General features: G+C 39.5%; 1 protein-coding gene across 1 annotated transcript in view; it reads left to right on the forward strand.

Moving 5' to 3' along the window:
* GRXCR1 (glutaredoxin and cysteine rich domain containing 1) overlaps nt 1-17245 on the forward strand; it is a 41395-nt gene extending 24150 nt beyond the window's left edge. Inside the window, exons 2-4 of the mRNA XM_027779272.2 lie at nt 6155-6394; nt 14714-14779; nt 17002-17245. Coding sequence (XP_027635073.1) covers nt 6155-6394; nt 14714-14779; nt 17002-17181 — 486 coding nt within the window. The 3' untranslated portion in view covers nt 17182-17245. The remainder of the gene's footprint in view (nt 1-6154; nt 6395-14713; nt 14780-17001) is intronic.
* Nucleotides 17246-19237: the final 1992 nt, after the last annotated feature.

Consider the following 19237-nt stretch of genomic DNA (forward strand, 5'->3'; position numbering starts at 1 on the left):
ACATATATGTTCTGATGAAGTGTCATGTAGAAAAATATCGCAACATTTTGGTGATAGCTTTTTACTTTAAAATAAATCTTTCAGAAAGTATTAATTACATTTAGTATACATTTTGAAAGCCTTTTAAAACTCAAAAGCTAGTAAAAGCTTTTCAATCTAGCAGAAATGAAAAGTTTAAATTGATTTATTTTTTCTGCAGAACTTCAACAGGAAAGTTGTAGCTGTTTTCTTCCCTTCCGTTTCTGAGTGGAAAATAAAACCAAAAAGTCCAAATCACATTGTGGTCAGAAAATTAGTGTTAGACCATATTTTTTCTTGCCACTCAGTTTTTGATACTGATTCAAGCTATTAGCTGTGCAATACCAATTATGAAGTGAGCAGCTTAATTCGAAGCTCTAGATATGCAAGCTTACATAAAAATACATGTGTATGGACATATATGCATACATACATACATATATATACTAATTTTCTCTTGTGCATCATTTGCTTTAGATCATGAATGCTGCATTTACTCACTGAAGCGTCTCTGGCACAAGGTTCATAATGTGCTCTCGAGTCCTACCTCAGCCTACTTAGTGGATAGCAGATACTTCTGCCAGTCTGATAGTATCTAATTACAGAGCCAAGGGGTGCATATTTCAGCAGAACACTCTGAGATGTTGAAAGATGATATTCTGAGACAGAGAAGGGCATATCAGCCATTGATTTAGGTCACAGAAGCAATTCACTATCACACGAATAACATTAGGCAAATGTTATATCCGAACACAGTAAAAACCTTTAAAAATCTCATATGCGATAAAGGTTGGCATTAACATTTCAGCTTTTGCCAAAGTGTGATACCAGCCCATTAATCTTGGCGGAAAAATATTCTGCTTTTGTGAGAATACAGTTGCTCATATAAAGCATATAATGCGAAGTATAGACTGGGCTTGGTGGTGGGGGGGTTGCAGTTGTAACTTTGTACTTTAAAAGAACCAAGTCTAAATTCGTGAGTGATGCCACCATTGAAATAAATTGTATATGGATATGAAGGTAAATAGCTATTCTTTTCACACCAATGAGGTAAAAATAAATTCACAGATAGCATTAAAAAAAATATTCATGATTGCTTTTATAGTGTTGCTGTGGTAGTTTTCTTTTGCAACCAAATAAAAATGAGGTTAATGTCCTGAGTATTCCTCTTGCTGCTGTACTTGCCTATCTACTTGCTTGCAGACTTAGTCATATACAAAAGTTTTCAAAAAGTAAATATTACCACTGTTTTGCAATCAATCACTTTATGCCCTAAGATCCAGCAGTGGTCCTTGCACCACAAGTAGAAAAGATTGTCTTGGACCGCTTCCTCTGCTCTGAATTTGGCCTGCTCTTAGCTGTGCTGCGAAATTATCCATGTTACAAGTTTTGGTCCAAAGACAAAAAGCCACTCAAAGTCAGCAAGGCAGACATCAAAATGTCATAAAAGATGTTAAAGAAAATCTATAGCCTGGGGAAAACAATTCATGACAAATACACTGAGGAAATAATCTTGTATTATTTTTCAGTAATTCATTTTATAAATTCCCCTCACAAATAGGAGTGTGAGTGATATATGCTCAGACTCGGGGGCCTGGCCAGGGCCAGGGTAGCTATGGGGCCAGTAAAGAAGCATGGACTCTTCTTGCTGCTACTTCAGTTGCAGCTGGATCCAGAAGCCAGGGATAAGATACAGTGGTGAAGGTCCAAACCCAGAGATGCTCATGGGAGTTTTATGGTGTACATATTTAACTGGCTTTCAGAAGCACCATGGAAACACCTGTTATACTACATTTTCAGAGCTACTGAGAAGACTGTTGTTATACAGAGAAGGTATATTCCCAAACACATATTTTAGGAGTACAATTCCCAAATATTTCATATTTCTGCAGCTCCAGTAATACACAGGTTTTTTTTAAAAAGATACTCCAAAATATTGAAACAACTTGGAGAGTCACATACTCTGCAATATATTTGTTGTTATGCGCTTACACTGACTACCAGGATTTCTTTAAAAAAAGATTTAGGATGTCATATTTCAGTGACCTCTCTGTTTTATTATTTAATTTGGTTTGTTTCACTGTCTCTCTATTTTTTTGTCATATTTTTAATATTTTTATTCCTGCATTTAGTTTCTACTGCTTTTCCTTTATCAGTATCCTGATATTTTGGTTGGATTTTTTTTTATTACCTATTTTTGGTTGTTTCTGTCTTTTCAGAACTTTTTCAGTCCCCTGCACCCCTCCAGATTGCTGTTCATCTGCTTGCTCTATTAGGCTTTCTCTTTTTCATCAGCAATTTCTTTCTCTGTTCTGTGGTCACTCTTGATGCTAAACTCAAGTATTTAAGCCTTATGGGATGACATTTCTCATGCTGTTTGCAGAAGACTTCTTAGAATCATAGAATGGTTTGAGTTGGAAGGGGTCTTAAAGATCATTGGCCCCAACCCCCCTGCCATGGGCAGGGACACCTTCCACTAGACCAGGTTGCTCAAAGTCCCATCGAGCCTGGCCTTGAACACTGCCAGGGATGGGGCATCCACAGCTGCTCTGGGCAACCTGTTCCAGTGTCTTGCCACCCTTAGAGTGAGGAATTTCTTCCTAATGCCTAATAAAAATCTACCCTCTTTCAGCTTAAAGCCATTACTTGTTGTATCACTACATGCCCTTGTAAAAAGTCCCTTTTCAGGTCTCTTGTATTGATACTGTAGGTTGCCCTGACCCATGTGCAGGACCTTGCACTTGGTCTTGTCGAACTTTGTTAGGTTCACATGGGCCCACCTCTCAAGCCTGTCAAGGTCCCTCCAGATGTCACCCCTTCCCTCCAGTGTGTTGACGGCACCACTCAGCTCAGTGTTGTCAGCAAATTTCCTGAGGGTGCACCCAATCCCTCTGTCCATGTTACCAACAAAGATGTTGGAGAGCGCCTGTCCCAGTACTGACCCCTGAGCAATGCCATTTGTTACTATTCTCCACTTGGGCATTGAGCTGTTGACTACAACTCTGAGTGCAACCATCCAGCCAATTGTTTATCCACTGTGTGGTCCATCCATCAAATCCATGTCTCTGCAGTTTAGAGACTTGCTGAGTTTGCAAGACTTGCTCAGTTAATGATTACATTTAGTTGCAACCATGTCAGGTGGATGCCAGTGGGATGGCAGAAGGATAGGATTCCCCCAGTTGTACACTAAAGTGTAGCTGACTCGCTCGTTTGCAAAAGCCCTAATCCACCTGTTAAAGAAGTCTGGGAAAAGAATGAGTCAGGTGCAAAACAAGAAAGGGCTGTTGGTTTTCTTATGTTCAGCCCTGGACAGAACTGAAGTGGTGCAACAATTACTTTTTCACTTTAGACAAAAAAAAAAAAAAGGGCAGCTGTTCCTGAGTCACTGGGAGTGGCATCTGTGCCATGAGGAGACGCAGGTAATGCTACTACTGTTGCTGCCTACCTGACGCTCCCAAGAACAATGCAAGTTCTTCAGGCTGATGCAGTAAAACAGATACTGTCTTTGGACCTTTGGAGAGATGGTGGCACTGTGCTGTTAAACGAAGAGCTGTAAATGATGTAAAGGATTGTTACTTAAGTAACTTTATTTCCCTCTGAAACCTTAAATCCCTTCCTTGGCAGTTTTTCTACGTGGACACTTTCTCTGAAGCACACTCTTGGCCCATAGGTGCATGGGTTTTTCTGAATCTGATGCAAAAGTTGCCACCTCAAGCCAAATGATATCCATAAGCTTCAGGTTTCCATGAGAATCCCACTTACAGAAAGTGCAAGAAAGTGATCAATGTAAGTTGCTCCAAATCTTTTGGTTTGTTCATCTGTCCTACTTCCACAGCCCGAGTAAAGTTCTGTCACGCCTATTAAACAGAGAATTACCTTCTGTTTAACTTCAGACAAAATTTTATGTGCTTTTCTGAGTTATACAAGATGATTCTAATTTGAAGTTTGTTACACAAAATTGTAAAAGCTTATTTTTTTAAATATCTTTCTATTAATTTGTTTACATTGCTTGTCATTTACTACTTTTTTTGCCACAATTCCAACCTAGGAAGGAAAAACACGATATTCAAACATTATTCTGTTGATTTACTTAAAAAGCATATACTAGTAACTAAATATTGCAGGTTGTAGCCATTGAATTAGGTAGCAAAATAAGAATTAGCATAGATTCTCATTAAGGAAAACCCTGTAAATCTCTCTAACTGTCTTGACTCCTATTTTTAACCACCAGTGTGGTTCCAGGCAGGTGACAGGAGGGATTTTTCTGGTATGATAAAGTCCTGCCAAGGACAAATTCTGTGTTTGTAGCATGGAAAACAAGGTGTTTACTAAAATTTCCCTAAATAATTGTTTAGTCAATGCCCTTGATACTTATTTGCAGGGCAAACAAGGGTATTTCTTCACTGCCACATTAGGAAAAAATAAAGGAATAAACATAAAAGTGACTCTGCATGCACACTTTCCACTTGATATCTTTCCAGATCACTTTACAACTTTCCATTTTTCCGTCTCTTCAGCTGCTTATTTGTATGCTGTAGGGACACCACAGTCCTGATGCTTCACTAGATAATGACTGTTGGTATCTATGCTGCCAGCCTCTGGTGTCTGGGAACAAGCAGCATTAGAGATCAGAACTGTGAGGGAACAAGAATTTCCATCCTATTGAATAGTTTTGCACTTCAAAATGTATTTTCACTCGAAAGAGGAGGAAAAAGCGAGTATGGGAAATGATCTTTTTAAGGAATATTTTAAGAACTCCTTTTGGTTACTTCCGAAAAGGATGAACTCCTCTTCCTTCCAGCAACCCATGTGTGGTTACTAAAATATTTGGCAGTGTTTATGTAAAGTATGTACTTGTCTTTTAAGTAGAGGACGAGCTAATCCTCTCACTTGGAATGTGTGAACAATATGCTGGAGAAAAGTCAATGCTGCAGTAGCAGTATATCAGATTTCCAAACTAGAAAACAGGCTGGAGAAAAGTAGATCACTTTTTATAGCATTTGTTCCTAAAATTGTATTTCTGACATCCATTCAAAGAGAAATAAGTACTGACCTACTACAACGTGCTTCCTTCCTACAATGGGATATGTAAATCCATTACATTACATATGTTTGCAATTACACTTAAAGCGATCTAGAAGTGATATGTGAAATGAAGTGGTTTTTCTGAGGACTCTTCACTGTATGTTGAACCTTGTAAACACCTAAGCAGAATATGCTTTTTGCAATGAATTTTTGTTTTGTTTGCATTTACATAGTAAGACAAATATCACTTTGTTATGTGGCAAGATCTGCGGTGACATCTGCCCAATTTTACAACTGTGTCTTTACAGTTATCGCATGACATAGTTCAAAAATTACCTATTCATACATCAAGGTTATTTTTCCATAGATTGCTACAGTGCATTACAGGTATCCTTCCTTTTTATTTTCCAACTTGCCTTTTTACTCCTGGGATAATTCTGGAATCATTAAATATAATTTGCTGAATATAATGGATAATTTGAAGAGCTTGGAAATGTCTTACCATCTTTTAAAAAAGCTAGGATTTTAGCTATTTATCTGAACATAATATCTTTGTTTAAAGCAATAATTTTCAGGCTTTTAAAAAATGTTCCATTCCTTCCTGGGAAAACAAATCGCTGTAGTATTTACACTCCCCAATTGTTTTCATCCCAGAAAGGAAAGACGTGACACAAAATTTTACATATGAAGAAGTAGGGTAAAAAGTCAAATCTCAATTGTGGTATGAAAGTTTTTACAGCCAAGGGAACTGCCTCTCCTACCTGCAGCGAGCCTTGAATTTAACACTGAATACTCGCAAAACATACTTTTTTATTGTTGGTTGGATATTAGAATGGTTTGATGTGGATCCACACTAAAAATTAGAGATATAGCTGTCTACTCTGCAGTCGTAATCTAGTTCAGTGTGGAGAGACCTAGTGTTCTAAGTTAATGTTGACTCATGGATGTGATGAAGCTTAGCTTAGGCTCCCGTCTTGGAAAAAGTAGGATGACGGATTGTGTTTTCAAGATGCATTTTTTTTGCTTAAATAATATTTTTAATGAAATTACTCAATACTTGAGAACTATTAACACCTTACGTAATGTAATGGGAACTATTTTTTCTTTCCAGGTATCAACAGTGCCAGAGTTTGGCCGCATAGTAATTTATACTACCAGCCTTCGCGTGGTGAGAACCACTTTTGAAAGATGCGAACTGGTTAGAAAGATTTTTCAAAATCACAGAGTTAAATTTGAAGAAAAAAACATTGCTCTGAACAGTGATTATGGAAAAGAACTAGATGAAAGATGCAGGAGGGTCTGTGAAGTTCCCTCACTCCCTGTTGTGTTTATCGATGGCCATTACCTTGGGGTAAGTAAAGCACAAGCTTATGTTTTACGCTGCAATCTGGAAGAACAGATGAAAACCTTGATGAATGAGAAGTAGGGTTTTTAGGAAATTGCTTGTAGTGCTGGAACGATGGGAATAATCAAAGACAGAGATCCCTTTGTGGTATGTACTGCACAGATCCACACTGATAGATTTAATCTGAAGATGCAAAAGGTAACCAGGGAGAGGCTATCAGGAGGGGAATAATATGCAGTAATACAATCTAAGCTATCCAGTGTTTCTTAAGAAATACCTTATCTTTGCAGCTGAAACCATGAAAATCTAAAGAAATGGATTTTTTTTCCTCATGGGAACTTGTATGTATGACTGACCCAGGAAGATGAACACACATAGCATAAACCTGTCATTTAGTAATATCTGTTTTGAATATGACACTAACAGCTTGGGGTGTCAGGCCTTAAACATGCATTGAATTTTATATAATGTAGTCTGTATCAGGATCTGTAATCCACTGAACATTTTTTTAGGTAGAGAATTGGTTAATATTTACTTCTAGAAAAGTCTACCAGTAAAAAAGAGAGAAAAACAGCCCAACTCTGCCCTGTTGCAAGACATAAACTCCAAATGGAAAACTATAATCCAAATTGGTACTCAGGGTCTAAAAGCCTTCTGGTACTTAAAATCACCTTTTCATTAAGCCCAGCCTGTACTTTCAAAAGATATTTTCCAGAAATTGAAAAGATCAGAGTTTAAAAGAAAAAAGATTCTGGAAAGTGGCACACAGAAAACAGCTTGAATGCTCAGAGAAGTTATTTGTCTGGAGTGGTAAAGAACTAGCAATTAGCACCAACAGCGAGACTGTGATTTGTGAAGGCAAACTATATTTAAACACAGTGGGGTTATTGTGTTTGTGTAGCTTATCACTTTCATTTTCATGAAAGATTTAAGTAATGAAATGAAATGTAATCAACAGTCAGACATAATTGATATTGGGCCTGTATAAACACTCAAATTCCCTTTCTTCCCCTTCTCCCCATCCTCCTCCTAGCTCTCTGCGCGCTCTGCATGAGACAGGTTTCCCTGAGCACTATAACAAAGGCATTTGCTGGCGCAGGGCTCGCCAGACCACTACAGCCACTGCAAAGTCGCCTGTGTGCAGATACTGATTTTTACTTCATAGTAGAGGATGCTTTTATCAAAAACCTGAGTTGGTGAGTTCTCCAGCCAGCCAGGAGCAGAAGTACTTTGTCCAAAGCAGCTTAAAATTCAACAGGATTCAGACTGAGATTTGCTCACCTAATGATCATGTTAAAAATAAAAGTAGTGAGTTATGACAGACCCCAATAAAGTCTCAGTTCATGTGTGATCAATTTGTCAAAAAGAATTCAGTTAAAATACTGAAATGGATTGAATAAATTATTTGCTCAGCTGTAGGTGAAGCCTGGTTACAGTCATTTTGGTATGATGGACGGCCCATTAATTCACTGAGGCTTTTTTTTGCTTTTTTTTTTTTTTTTTTTTGAAGATCATGGGAAGCTTGTCTTTTGACAGCGAAGCAACAGTGTAACAAGCAATATGATCTCATTAAAATCATTTAAGTATTGTATGAGATACTTTGGAGAGGTATAGAAAAGAAAGCAAGTCAATTAGGGGTCTAGCTGCCTGTGGGAGAGACAAATCAAGCTGTCTAGCTAGCTGCTGGCAAGTAGTCAGCAGATTTTACTTCCTCTGTAGGTAAAGAATTTGGTGTTCTGGTCTACAGACATTTATTACAGCATGGTAACTGCATTCACATTGTTTAACACAAGAAAGCAAAAAATATTAATCTACTAAAAATCAGAAAAATTCAGACTTGGGAGGTGTTTTCTTTCTTCTTTTTCTATTTTTTGATTAAACTGATAAAGCACACTGTGGTTAAATGGAACAGACTTTAGCTTCAGGAGAGGATTAAAGTTATTACACGTAAGAGCGATATTATTTGTGGAGAATCTGCTTTTCAGGCAGGGAGCAGTCCCGGAGATGCCTGCTCTGCTTGCAGGGAGCATTATGGCCAGCCAGAGTGGAGGGAGCCCTTTGCTCTCCCCGTGTGGGTGCCCCTCACCTTTGCTCACAGGTGGGGTTTCTGTCCTCCGCTGCTCTCCACTAATTATCGTCATAGTGGGTAGCACTCTGCTTGCCGCAGCGTCGCTCTCTAATGTGCTTTAGTTGAGATGGACCAGGGTGGGAAAACCAAGTTCAGTATGAGCAGAGCTAACTCTGCCAGCGGGAGCACCGAGTGATGGGAGAGCAGAGCCCCAGGGTGGACCTGTCACTCAGAGTGGCAGGGGACCTCTGTCCACACACTCTGTTTGGTAAATGTGGCAAACCCCCTCATTTTTATGGCAGTTTTTATTTCTCTATCTTAATATGGCTTCACAAGAGAGGTTGGCATTCATTCATTTAACAACAGAAATAAGGAGGGGGGCACTTCGCATATTGAGAAGGTCTGGCGATGAAGTATTCACCCCCTAGCTATGTTATTGCCTGGTGGATGTGGCACCTTAAGAAGACAATGCATCGGTGACTCCAGACAGTAAGTTGGCTGGAACCTGTGCTGGGCTTCTGTTTCATTAAAATGCAATTGAGAACTAATTACAGATTTTGGTCTCGTTGGTAACTGAACATTTCTATAATGCCTTTTATGATAATTATCTTCTGATATGCAAATGCAACACAGAAATCCAGAAGCCTGGTGTGTCAGTAAATTAATCATGCAATATTTTTTTCTCTCTCTTTTCCTGTCTCTCTTTAAAAAAAAATAAATATTTATTTCCTGACAAATCCCTCCCTGAAGGAGATTGCATGTAGCAATACAAAGGAGAATCTATATTGAGCCATGCACCTTTCCATGAGTCATAAGGAGGAAACATCAACAGCCCCTAATTAAAATATGCACAGTTTTGAAAGGGGAAAAGATTATTTTTCATGAGATAAATGTAACAAAGCCAGCAGAACACAGCATATGTGCTTCTGGTAGAGTATATGGTATCCAAGCCATTCAGAAGCATGGACAAGGTTGTTAGAGCACTGCAGGCTGTGTGGATAAATCTTCACAGCGCTGCAGAATTTATCATTGCCTGCACAGGAGGAATGAAACAAATCCGCGACTTGGGCAGAAGCAATAGAAAAATCATATTTAGCCCCTGTCAAGCAAAGTCCTGTGTGCTGCACTACAGCAGGTTTTTTAATCTTCTCATTTTTTCAGGATTGAATCATTTCATTTCTTGACACACACTGTCTAAATATCAGTCTGTCAGGAAATTGCAGGTTCTTTCTGCAGCACGCTTTTTACCAGCTGATATAATCCCTCCTCTTCACCTGAGGCTGTCTCCATCTGAAATGGAATTATGCCATCTGCTGGAACACCAAAGCAGGATAAAAAATGACTTCCAAAACCCAGAAAGCCACACAGAAAAAAAAACCTGGAGCATTCTTTTACTTTTTTACAAAGGCACTCAGGATTGTTAGAGGTTTATGTTAATGTTAATGTTAATGTAAAGACCTACTTTGCTGGAAAAGGGATACACATAAAAAAAGGCAAATAGAGTCAACCTTAGTAAACATGTTAGCTCACTGCATAATAGTTTTAAAATAGCTTTATTTTATTTTTCACTTTAAATATGTGATTTCATTCCAGTGTTCACTTGCCATACAAAGCTACTTGAATCTTTTTCAAAAATGTGAATTTAATATTTTTTTCCTGAAGAAACTGTTTTCTATTTAGTTTTCCCAGCTGTAATGAATTCTCAACAGCATGAGGGTTACAGTAAAATTATTTTATTTTACTCATTGGCTATGATTATTTGCCAAGAATGATGAGGATATTTCTGTAACACGTTTAGAAAACAGCTTAACATATTTGTTGTTACACAAGAATTAATGGTTTCCTTTTTGCTGCTTCCCAGTGGCCATCTATGATTAGTAGCTCTCAATTGCCTCCGTGTTTTGTTGAACACACTCTCCTGGCATTCACTTGATGGAGTGGATATGAATGGCTCTGTAGCAGTAAAACTATGATGTAATTATTGCATCAAGTCACCTAGCATTTTCCCACCTGTTTCCTCCATTTTGCAGTTTAACATTTCAGGAAGAGCAGGGTTCAATTAATATGATAGCTTTTTACACATCAATCTTTCAGTTCTTTGCATATCAAAAGCAACACTTCTGGTGCTGCTGCTATACCGCAGTGTCACTTTTCTGTTTATGGGCAGATTTCCAGGCATTTAATGTACCCCGTGCGTGTCTTCTGCTAAGGGGCACCTCCTTGTGAGAGGTGTAGTGTTGTAGGCTGAAAAGCATGTGAGCTTTGGGCAAAGACAGGGGTATATACAGCCCCTCTCTTTGGTAAGGCACAGTGAAAAAGCATGGCAGGTCCAGGAATGGCAAGGCATGTGATCGCATTCTGCTGCCTTAGCAGGAGGTCTCATCTGTATACTTAGCAAAAGCTTGTTTTTAAGGAAATAAGGGATGTAATTTATCTGCACAGCAAGCATGTCCGCAAGAGAGACGTTGCAGTGCCGTGGTGGTTTTACTCTCTCTGTAAGGAGGGATGTGGAAGAGAAGCTGCTTCCCAAAATTAGCAGGTATTCGAGTACAGCCGGGTGCAAAGCAATATCTGTGTGCGTTTCTCGATGAAGGTGAAAATGGTGAAACGGGTTACATGCCATGGTGAATGGTGAAAATGGTAATGGGTTACATCCAAGACAGGTGAGCAACAGATGGGTTTATTGAGCAGGCACCTGGGGCAGTAGAAACTTAGCAGACCTTGGATTTGTCCTAGCTCTGCAATCAGTGGAACAATACCTCAAATACAATGTTAATTTCTGGACATTCTCAAGAGAAAATTGGGAAATTATGTTGAGGAATAAAAATTATCTAGGAAACTTGTCTGTAGAGGAATGAAGGCAGTGGGTTGATTAGCACTGATAACATGCAGCTGTGGCCTTGCCTCAGAGGCAGTGGGTTGATTGACATGGATGATGTGCAGGTGTAGCTCGTTCCTGCTAAGGGGTTAAATAGCCCTGAGGATGGGGGTAGAGGTGGTTGGGTGGAGGAGGAGTGGTGTGGTCTGAGCTCTGGAGGAAGGGGAAACAGCATGGACAGTAGAATCTGGCTGATGGTAAAAGTTTTGTTGCAGTCTACTAGTTTGTTTTTGCTGCAACAATTGGTGCCTTGTGTGAGGCTAACCAAATTGGACTCAGACTACAACACTGAGTGATTTAGCAAAGTCCATGGCATTTCCTTGCTGAAAGAAGGGCAAAGACCTGACTGCAGTCCCTGGGTTCCTTCACCATGGTAAAGAGCTACTGAAGTTAGTAGATAAAGGATTCACAGGCTAGTGCTTTGAAATGTAACTGGTTAACAAAACTGAAAACTTACTTCTCCCCACTGCTTCTCTAAATGTTGTGGGCACTGTCAATCATGTTCCTTGTGTGAGTCTTAGAGGGGCAGAATCTTTAAAGTTTTGCATCCCTTTGTGGGTAATTGTGGACTGAGCACAACCTAGGAAGAAAAGAGACATAACTTTCTGGTTGGAAAGCAGCTATTTGACTTATTAACAGCTGCTTTAATTACTCTATTAATTATAGACTCTGTGTGTTAAGGTTCACAGATTCAAGGGGAAGGTTAACCTCTGCAAAGTATCTTTTATTCAAATTTCACCCGAGGCAGCTGTTAATGAGAAAAGACGTGCTGAAGCACTTTAAAATGTTGATAGCCATTTGGATGTTTAGTTTTTAATTTTAGAATCATAGTAATGAGGCTTTCCACTTTGAAAGAAACACAGCTGGCTGACTAAATGTCATCCAAAATATAAATCCTTCAAAATATGAATCTATAATGGGAAACCTGTTGGACTTTTAATTATACTATCACAAAAGCCAGTCTGTTATCATACAGCATCACTGTAACATGAAGCAGAAGTCACAGGGATACTTTTGCCAACTGTTGCCACAGAGAAAAGATCCTTTTTCTTAATGGGAGACAAATCAGGGCTTGCCTAGCTTAGGGAATTCGCAGTGCCGCAATTACATCAATAAAGCTGCAGCTTAACGTCTCTGCATCAGATGGGCAGCGCAAGCTTTGTCTGAAGCCGCTGTGGTGCATTCAGGCCCAGAGCTAATGCTCTGTGGGCCACCTTGGCAAACCCTCTCCTTGTTGTGCCAGTCACTCCTATTGCCTGTTCTGTGTGAAAGCAGAGAAAGATTAGAGGGGAAGCACGAAAGGGGCTAACAGACGGCTAAAAGCTACTCTGCTGGGGACACAGAGAGCCTAATGCATATGTCAAAACTGGTGCACTGTGTGCCTGTGATCTATAGCAGATTTCAGCAGAAGAGTCAGCACAAGTAAAGCTAGCTGATCTGAGTTCCCTGTCGTCTTTTGTGACTAATTAACCACAACTAATCACCTTGTAGATAATTCTTTTTTAATAAAAATCTCTTTGGAAGTGTAGCACTTGTAAGAGTAACGTTCACTGAAAGAGTGGCACTCACATTCACTAAAATATTAATACTATGCTTTTTAACTGAAACAAAAATCATCAAACAGAGTCAAAAGTGCTTCTTGTTTTGTACAAAGCCAGAGCAAAAAGACTTACTAGAGGGAAACTAACCTTAAGTAGGGTGTCATACAAAATCCTTTGCAATGTTTTGGTGGCCCTTAGTTGGCTTTAGCCTCTTTACTCCCCAGCAAGGCACTGTGAATCGTTGGACACCAACACGTATATTAGTTGACCTATACACGTTTCCTGTGCTCCCCAGCAGCCTTTCCTGTACCTCCCAGTAACAGGGTGAGCAGGGCTGGTGGGGAGCTGGGGCTAAGAGCCCCTTCAGCTGGCTGTGGACAGCTCAAAGTGATGGTACATCCAAGCTGTATGCCATCACCCAACTGCTCCTCAGTTGTGTGTCAGCATCCCACTGCTCCTCAGCTGTGTGCCATCACCCCACTGCTCCTCAGCTGTGTGTCAGCATCCCACTGCTCCTCAGCTGTGTGCCATCACCCCACTGCTCCTCAGTTGTGTGTCAGCATCCCACTGCTCTTCAGCTGTGTGCCATCACCCCACTGCTCCTCAGTTGTGTCAGCATCCCACTGCTCCTCAGCTGTGTGCCATCACCCCACTGCTCCTCAGCTGTGTGTCAGCATCCCACTGCTCCTCAGCTGTGTGTCAGCATCCCACTGCTCCTCAGCTGTGTGCCATCACCCCACTGCTCCTCAGTTGTGTGTCAGCATCCCACTGCTCCTCAGCTGTGTGCCATCACCCCATTGCTCTTCAGCTGAGTGCCATCACCCCACTGCTCTTCAGCCCTATGCCAGCATCCCAGTTCACCTCCCAACACATGCTGGAAGCAAACCCAAAGTTGCACTTTAACAGTCTGGGCATGCAGACACTAGCAAATCGGGGCAGCATGATGGTATGAACCTAGCATCCAGGCTAGATGTGGCCTATCACCCTTAGCAGCAGGTAGGGGCTGTGCAGCTGCCTGTGTCTCACTGTTCTCACCTTTTGTTGGTTTCTAGCAATCTGCTGATTAAAAGTGTCTGTAAGTGTTTGGTAATATTTAGTATTCAGTGAGTTTGGTTACATAAGTGAAGTATAAGCATTCAAATCAGCCCTCTAATTAGAAGAAAAGGGGAAAAAAAGTGTTAGATCATCTTTGACACTTTAATTTTGCCTGCAATAATCTCTTAGCATTTACTTTCAGGAGGAAAAAAGAAAAAAACACTTCAGTACTGCTTTGGTTCAGATCACAGAACCCCTCCGAGGCCTAATGTAGTCAGACTAAATTATTATTATTCATTGTTGTGTCTGACTTTAATGTTGTTACAGTATTTTCATTACCCTTTTTCTCCTTGTGTTATATATTAGGCATATTATGTCTTAATTCAATGCTCAACTGCCAGAATATTTGAAGTACAATTTCCTCCTCTCATTTTTCTGCATTCTCTGATATGTAATATATTTATATAATTGTAATTTTTGACATGGTAACTAGACATATTTTTCATTCTGTCAGGAAACATACCCTGTGAAATAAAGGGAACACAATCAGAATTTCCAAGCTGTATCACCTTTTACAAAAAGGCAGTGTGATACAACATCTGGTAATGAACTTCAGGCACTACTATCAGAACTCTGAATAGATTCTCCTCTCATTCTAGCTTTCCTAAGGTGGACCTATTTACAAAATACTTAATGTGAGTCAAATTTGTCCTCAGCCTGTTAAAATTTTCAAGACCAAATCTTCTAATCGTCTCTGTTTTTTCATGCTAAATGTCTGACCTTTTTCTTCTTCTTACTAATAGGGTGCTGAAAAAATTTTACTAATGAATGAATCTGGGGAACTGCAGGATCTCTTAACCAAAATTGAGGTAATTGTATTTCTGCAAATAGATATAAGGAACATACATTGAATATTTGTAATTGAGTAATTTTATTTTTTTACCAGTTCCTTTTCTTCTGTTATAAACTGATGATCCCAAATGCTTTTTTTGTTTTTCTCTCTGAATGAATGATATCATAGTAGCACAGCCCATTAAGTTTGAGAAAACATGAATAGCAATAACATCAGCCCAAAATGTCCATCTCTCTTTTCTCTAGATTTTGCCACAGCACCATTTTCCCTTTCCCATTACTTTTGAACATCATCTTTGGTATTTAAACCATGCCATGGGGGAGTCAGGCCTCTTTCGTGGATGCTCCACCACTTCACTGTGCACTGCAGTGAATGCATGGGGACCTGCACATCTGCAGTCTGGCTGGACTTAAAACTGGCCATCTAAAAAATCTGGGCAAATGCTGGAAGTTTCTAATTACACCAATTTGCACAAATTTGAAATTATAGGTTATCATGCCTTTTTCCAGCTCTTAGTTTTCCTTGTCCCCAAATCCTGTTTTGAGGGGTCCTATATTGTTACTACCTAGCCTAACGTGTGTCCTAATCGTGGGACAGAAGGTACATCTATGAAAAATAATTCCAGACTACAGCAGACTGATAACTGCATACTGAATGCAATCACTGCTTCACTGCCTTTTGGTTTTGTTTTTCCACAAAAATGTATTTGCTACAAGTGCAAGGGGAAGTCAGGTCTTTCATTGCTGAAGATGCAGAAACTGATTACACAAACTGTGATCTGTTCAAGAAGGAAATGGCCATTGTTCAAGGGACTGAGCTAAAGCAGTTTTGCTCTTTTTTTTTTTTTTCGGTTAGTTCTCTTAACTACATGGAAAGGTAGTTAATTACAAGCCTAACAAGCAATAATGAATGTAAAGATTAAAAATATTATTTTCTTACAATTTTGAGATTATTTGAAATAACTTCCAATAAAGTAAACCACCACCATAAATTGTGAAAGTTGTGGGCACTCCTGAGATAAAAAGAATGCTAATGTTACATTATATACTTCCAAACATTGTTCCTGGAGAAGTTAATAGTGGTAAGAGTTGTTTGCCCAGTGAAGAAGAACGGCAAGTTTATGAGCTACAGAACAAAAAGAAAAAGTGCCTTTTTTCCATGTTCATCTGAGCTGTCAATAGATGAATGCTATTGTTAATGGTTTTCTCGATGAAGCTACAAGAAGGACTACGTTATCTGTTCATATTTTAGTATGCTTTGGTAATAACTTGTGACTAATTTTTTAGTGCTACATAATTCCTCAGGCTAAAACTAGCACGAATTGTATGGATTTTTGTTCTTCCTTTGTAAATAATTTGGTAAAGTCTTCACTCAACAGCGCAATGTTAAAGCCACGTATCTGCAGTGGTAAGTACCCAACATGGTGTACCTTGCCCTTCTCTGATATAAAACTTTAAGGCAAGCATTAAACAAACTAGCAACATTTTTAGCAGTTGAAACCTAAAAATGTCTTTGAAATCTCTTCTTGTGTTCTCCATTGTCTTTAATCCAATACAAAACAGAGTAAAATTATTGTTTTACTCAGGAATTAGGACAATTGAAGGAGCCCAAGCCCTGCTTGCAGCAGTTTTCTCCAGGTATAACTGCTGAATATTGATGATCTTTCTTCTTTACACTTAGAGCCTCAGCATTCTACACCCATAAATTTGAATACACCACTTATTTCCTCAAGCACTACTTGTCAGAAGCTATGAATTGCTTTTTGATATGATCAGCTCTAACTGTAATAGGAACAATATGTTCAGCTTGAGCATGCAAATGCTAAAAGTCATAGTATCTTAACATACAGCATGGAAAACATAATGTCAACATAAACTGCCTTGAGTTTAGATTCAATCAGTTGCAATATCTCCTAAAATTGATCTAGACCTAAACTACATCAGAGGAACATATGCAGGCTATCCTTCAGCGATCTATTTTGGCAAGTATAAACACAGGCTACTAAGGTATAATGTGAGCCTGCAGTGAGCCTCTGACCATTACGTGTGGATCTGACCAAAGGAAAAGGCAGATGTACTGGTCTTCCATGGTGATATACCTTGGGATGGGGCGGTGGGTATGGCTCAAGATGGGAATCAGAATGTGTATTCTCAGCTGTCCTGGAGCACTTGTTTTCCTAGAGGTTGTGCTCGCTGATGAGGTAATGCTTTTGTCTTTCTCACATTCTTCTTTGAGCAGAGAGTCCAGCATCCTCAGGAGTGCCGCTCTTGTGGTGGCTTTGGTTTCCTGCCGTGCTCAGCGTGCCATGGGAGCAAGATGTCTGTGTTTCGGAACTGCTTTACAGACTCATTCAAAGCCCTCAAGTGCACTGCTTGCAATGAGAATGGGCTACAGCGCTGCAGGAGCTGTGCAGGCTGAGAATGGCATCTCCACATGTAAAAACTAATTTTATGGTACTGCACCAGTTTGTAATATGTTTTTTTTTTTTAATTAATCTGTTTATCCAGTTCAGTCAATAAAAATCCATTTGTAGTATACTTCTGCTGGTTTGATCATTTTGAGCTGTTTAAACCTAGGCGGCTGACCATATAATGAACTCTGAAATATGTTTTTCAACTTTCTTTATAGAGAGATTTGTAGTCTGAAAAACTTATTATATGTGTTATCAGCCCTTTACATGTGAAGTCTTCCCTTTTTCTATAGGGGGATCATCAGCAACAGATGTGTTTCTGAGTCATGCTGTCAAGGGTACAGCAAAATGAAACTTAACCTTCCGATTATTGAGTAGCTGCTGCTTTTAAGATCAGTGAGAATAAAGGTTTTGTGATGTGGACTAGCCCAAGACCATTCCACTTAGTACTTACCTGAAAAGTCACTATGGCTGAATTCTGGCCTGAATTCTAAGTGGCAACAGAAGAACAGAAACATTTCTTAAAAGTCCCATGAATCAGCTTTCTCTCTTAGTACTACTTTAAGTTTGGTATTAAATTAATGTTGTTAGACAAAGTTACATAAACATTTAACAGTAGATATTGATAACATTGTTGTACTGTTGTACAACATCGTTGTACTCAGAGCTTTATGATCCTACATATCACAGTAGATCTTATAGAGATCAAGTGAGAAAACCAGATAGCTTTATAAATTGCATGTAAAGCAACTGAGGATGAGATTTCTGCTTTTTCAGCTTAGTAACTGTTGTGGTTTGATGGCTAGCCTGGCACGACTGTTTTAGGGCTTCTGGTCTCTCCAGGAGGGCCAGCAGTCTATGCTCAGGCAACTCCAGCACTGTATATACCTTTGTCGTTTTTGGTGGGTTTCCCCAGCACAAGCACAAGATAATTCGTCAGCGACTAGTGGGCTCTTCACACTGAATATATTCCAGTTTGGAAGTGCATTAGCATTTATGCAGTTCCACAGAGTACTTTTTAACAGTGTACTTGAGTGGACCTACATTGACATTGCACTTCTTCCGTTCCTGCTGTCAGACTCTACTGGCACAAGCAATACAGAGGTTTAGTAGCTTGTTGAAATTGGTCTTGGGTAGAAAAGGCTTCCATGGCAGGCATTTCATCCTGCCCAAACCGCTTCAGGAAATGTTAAGCCATGACATTTTTTTGTTCTTTGCCTCATTCTTTGTAACACTGTGCTGATTGGGGTTTAGGTAAGTGCAGTTTGCTTTACTAGATGCTGCTTACTGTGGTGAGGGGGCCCATTTCCCTTCCCTCTTCCCCATACAACCTTCCTTAATTTGTCTGTGATGGGAAACTCAGCTTTCCTTTTAATGGAATGGTATAAAGCAGAATGACTACAGCTGCATGAAGCGTGGCTTGCAAAAAAGCCCTTTCTGATAACATTTGTGTTTCATGATGTCTTATTTCCCTCACCTGAATCAGCAGACAACCTTTCCTCCACCTCCATTCCACTTGCTATGTTTAGAGGTGGTAGCTGGTGCTGAAGAGTTGGACGAATTGGTTGGGCTAACTTATCTTTTTGAACATCTGAATCTGAGGGATTTACACATATTCTATGAGATGTTGAATGTGCAGTCTTGAATGTGCTCGTAAGATCCTACTGCTCTTACAGCTTCTACAGTGAGGCTCAGAGGGAGCACCTGGATCTTCTGAACATCAGAGAGATTAAATTTTCTACAGAGGCCATCCACAATGCTTAGCGGCACCCCAGCTATAAAACTCTGAATTGCAGATGTGCTTAACTTATTACTGCACAGGTAAGAAGAAAAGAAAGAAAACAGAGTTCCCTTCTTTTATTTAATACTGTCATGTAACCTTCATTTCTGGCTAATATCGCAGGCTGGTATGATAGGGAATGAAATGTAGCATAAAGCAGAATACTGATTCTTAGAATGTCATCATTTCTGGTGAATGAAAAATTACTTTTTTTAGTTGTTAACATGCTATGGATCTAGGAAGTGAGCACATTCACAGTAGTGAATACTGCGCTGAAGATAGCA

This window comes from Falco peregrinus, chromosome 2, assembly GCF_023634155.1.
Source record: "Falco peregrinus isolate bFalPer1 chromosome 2, bFalPer1.pri, whole genome shotgun sequence".
In the NCBI taxonomy this organism is placed as follows: Eukaryota; Metazoa; Chordata; class Aves; order Falconiformes; family Falconidae; genus Falco; species Falco peregrinus.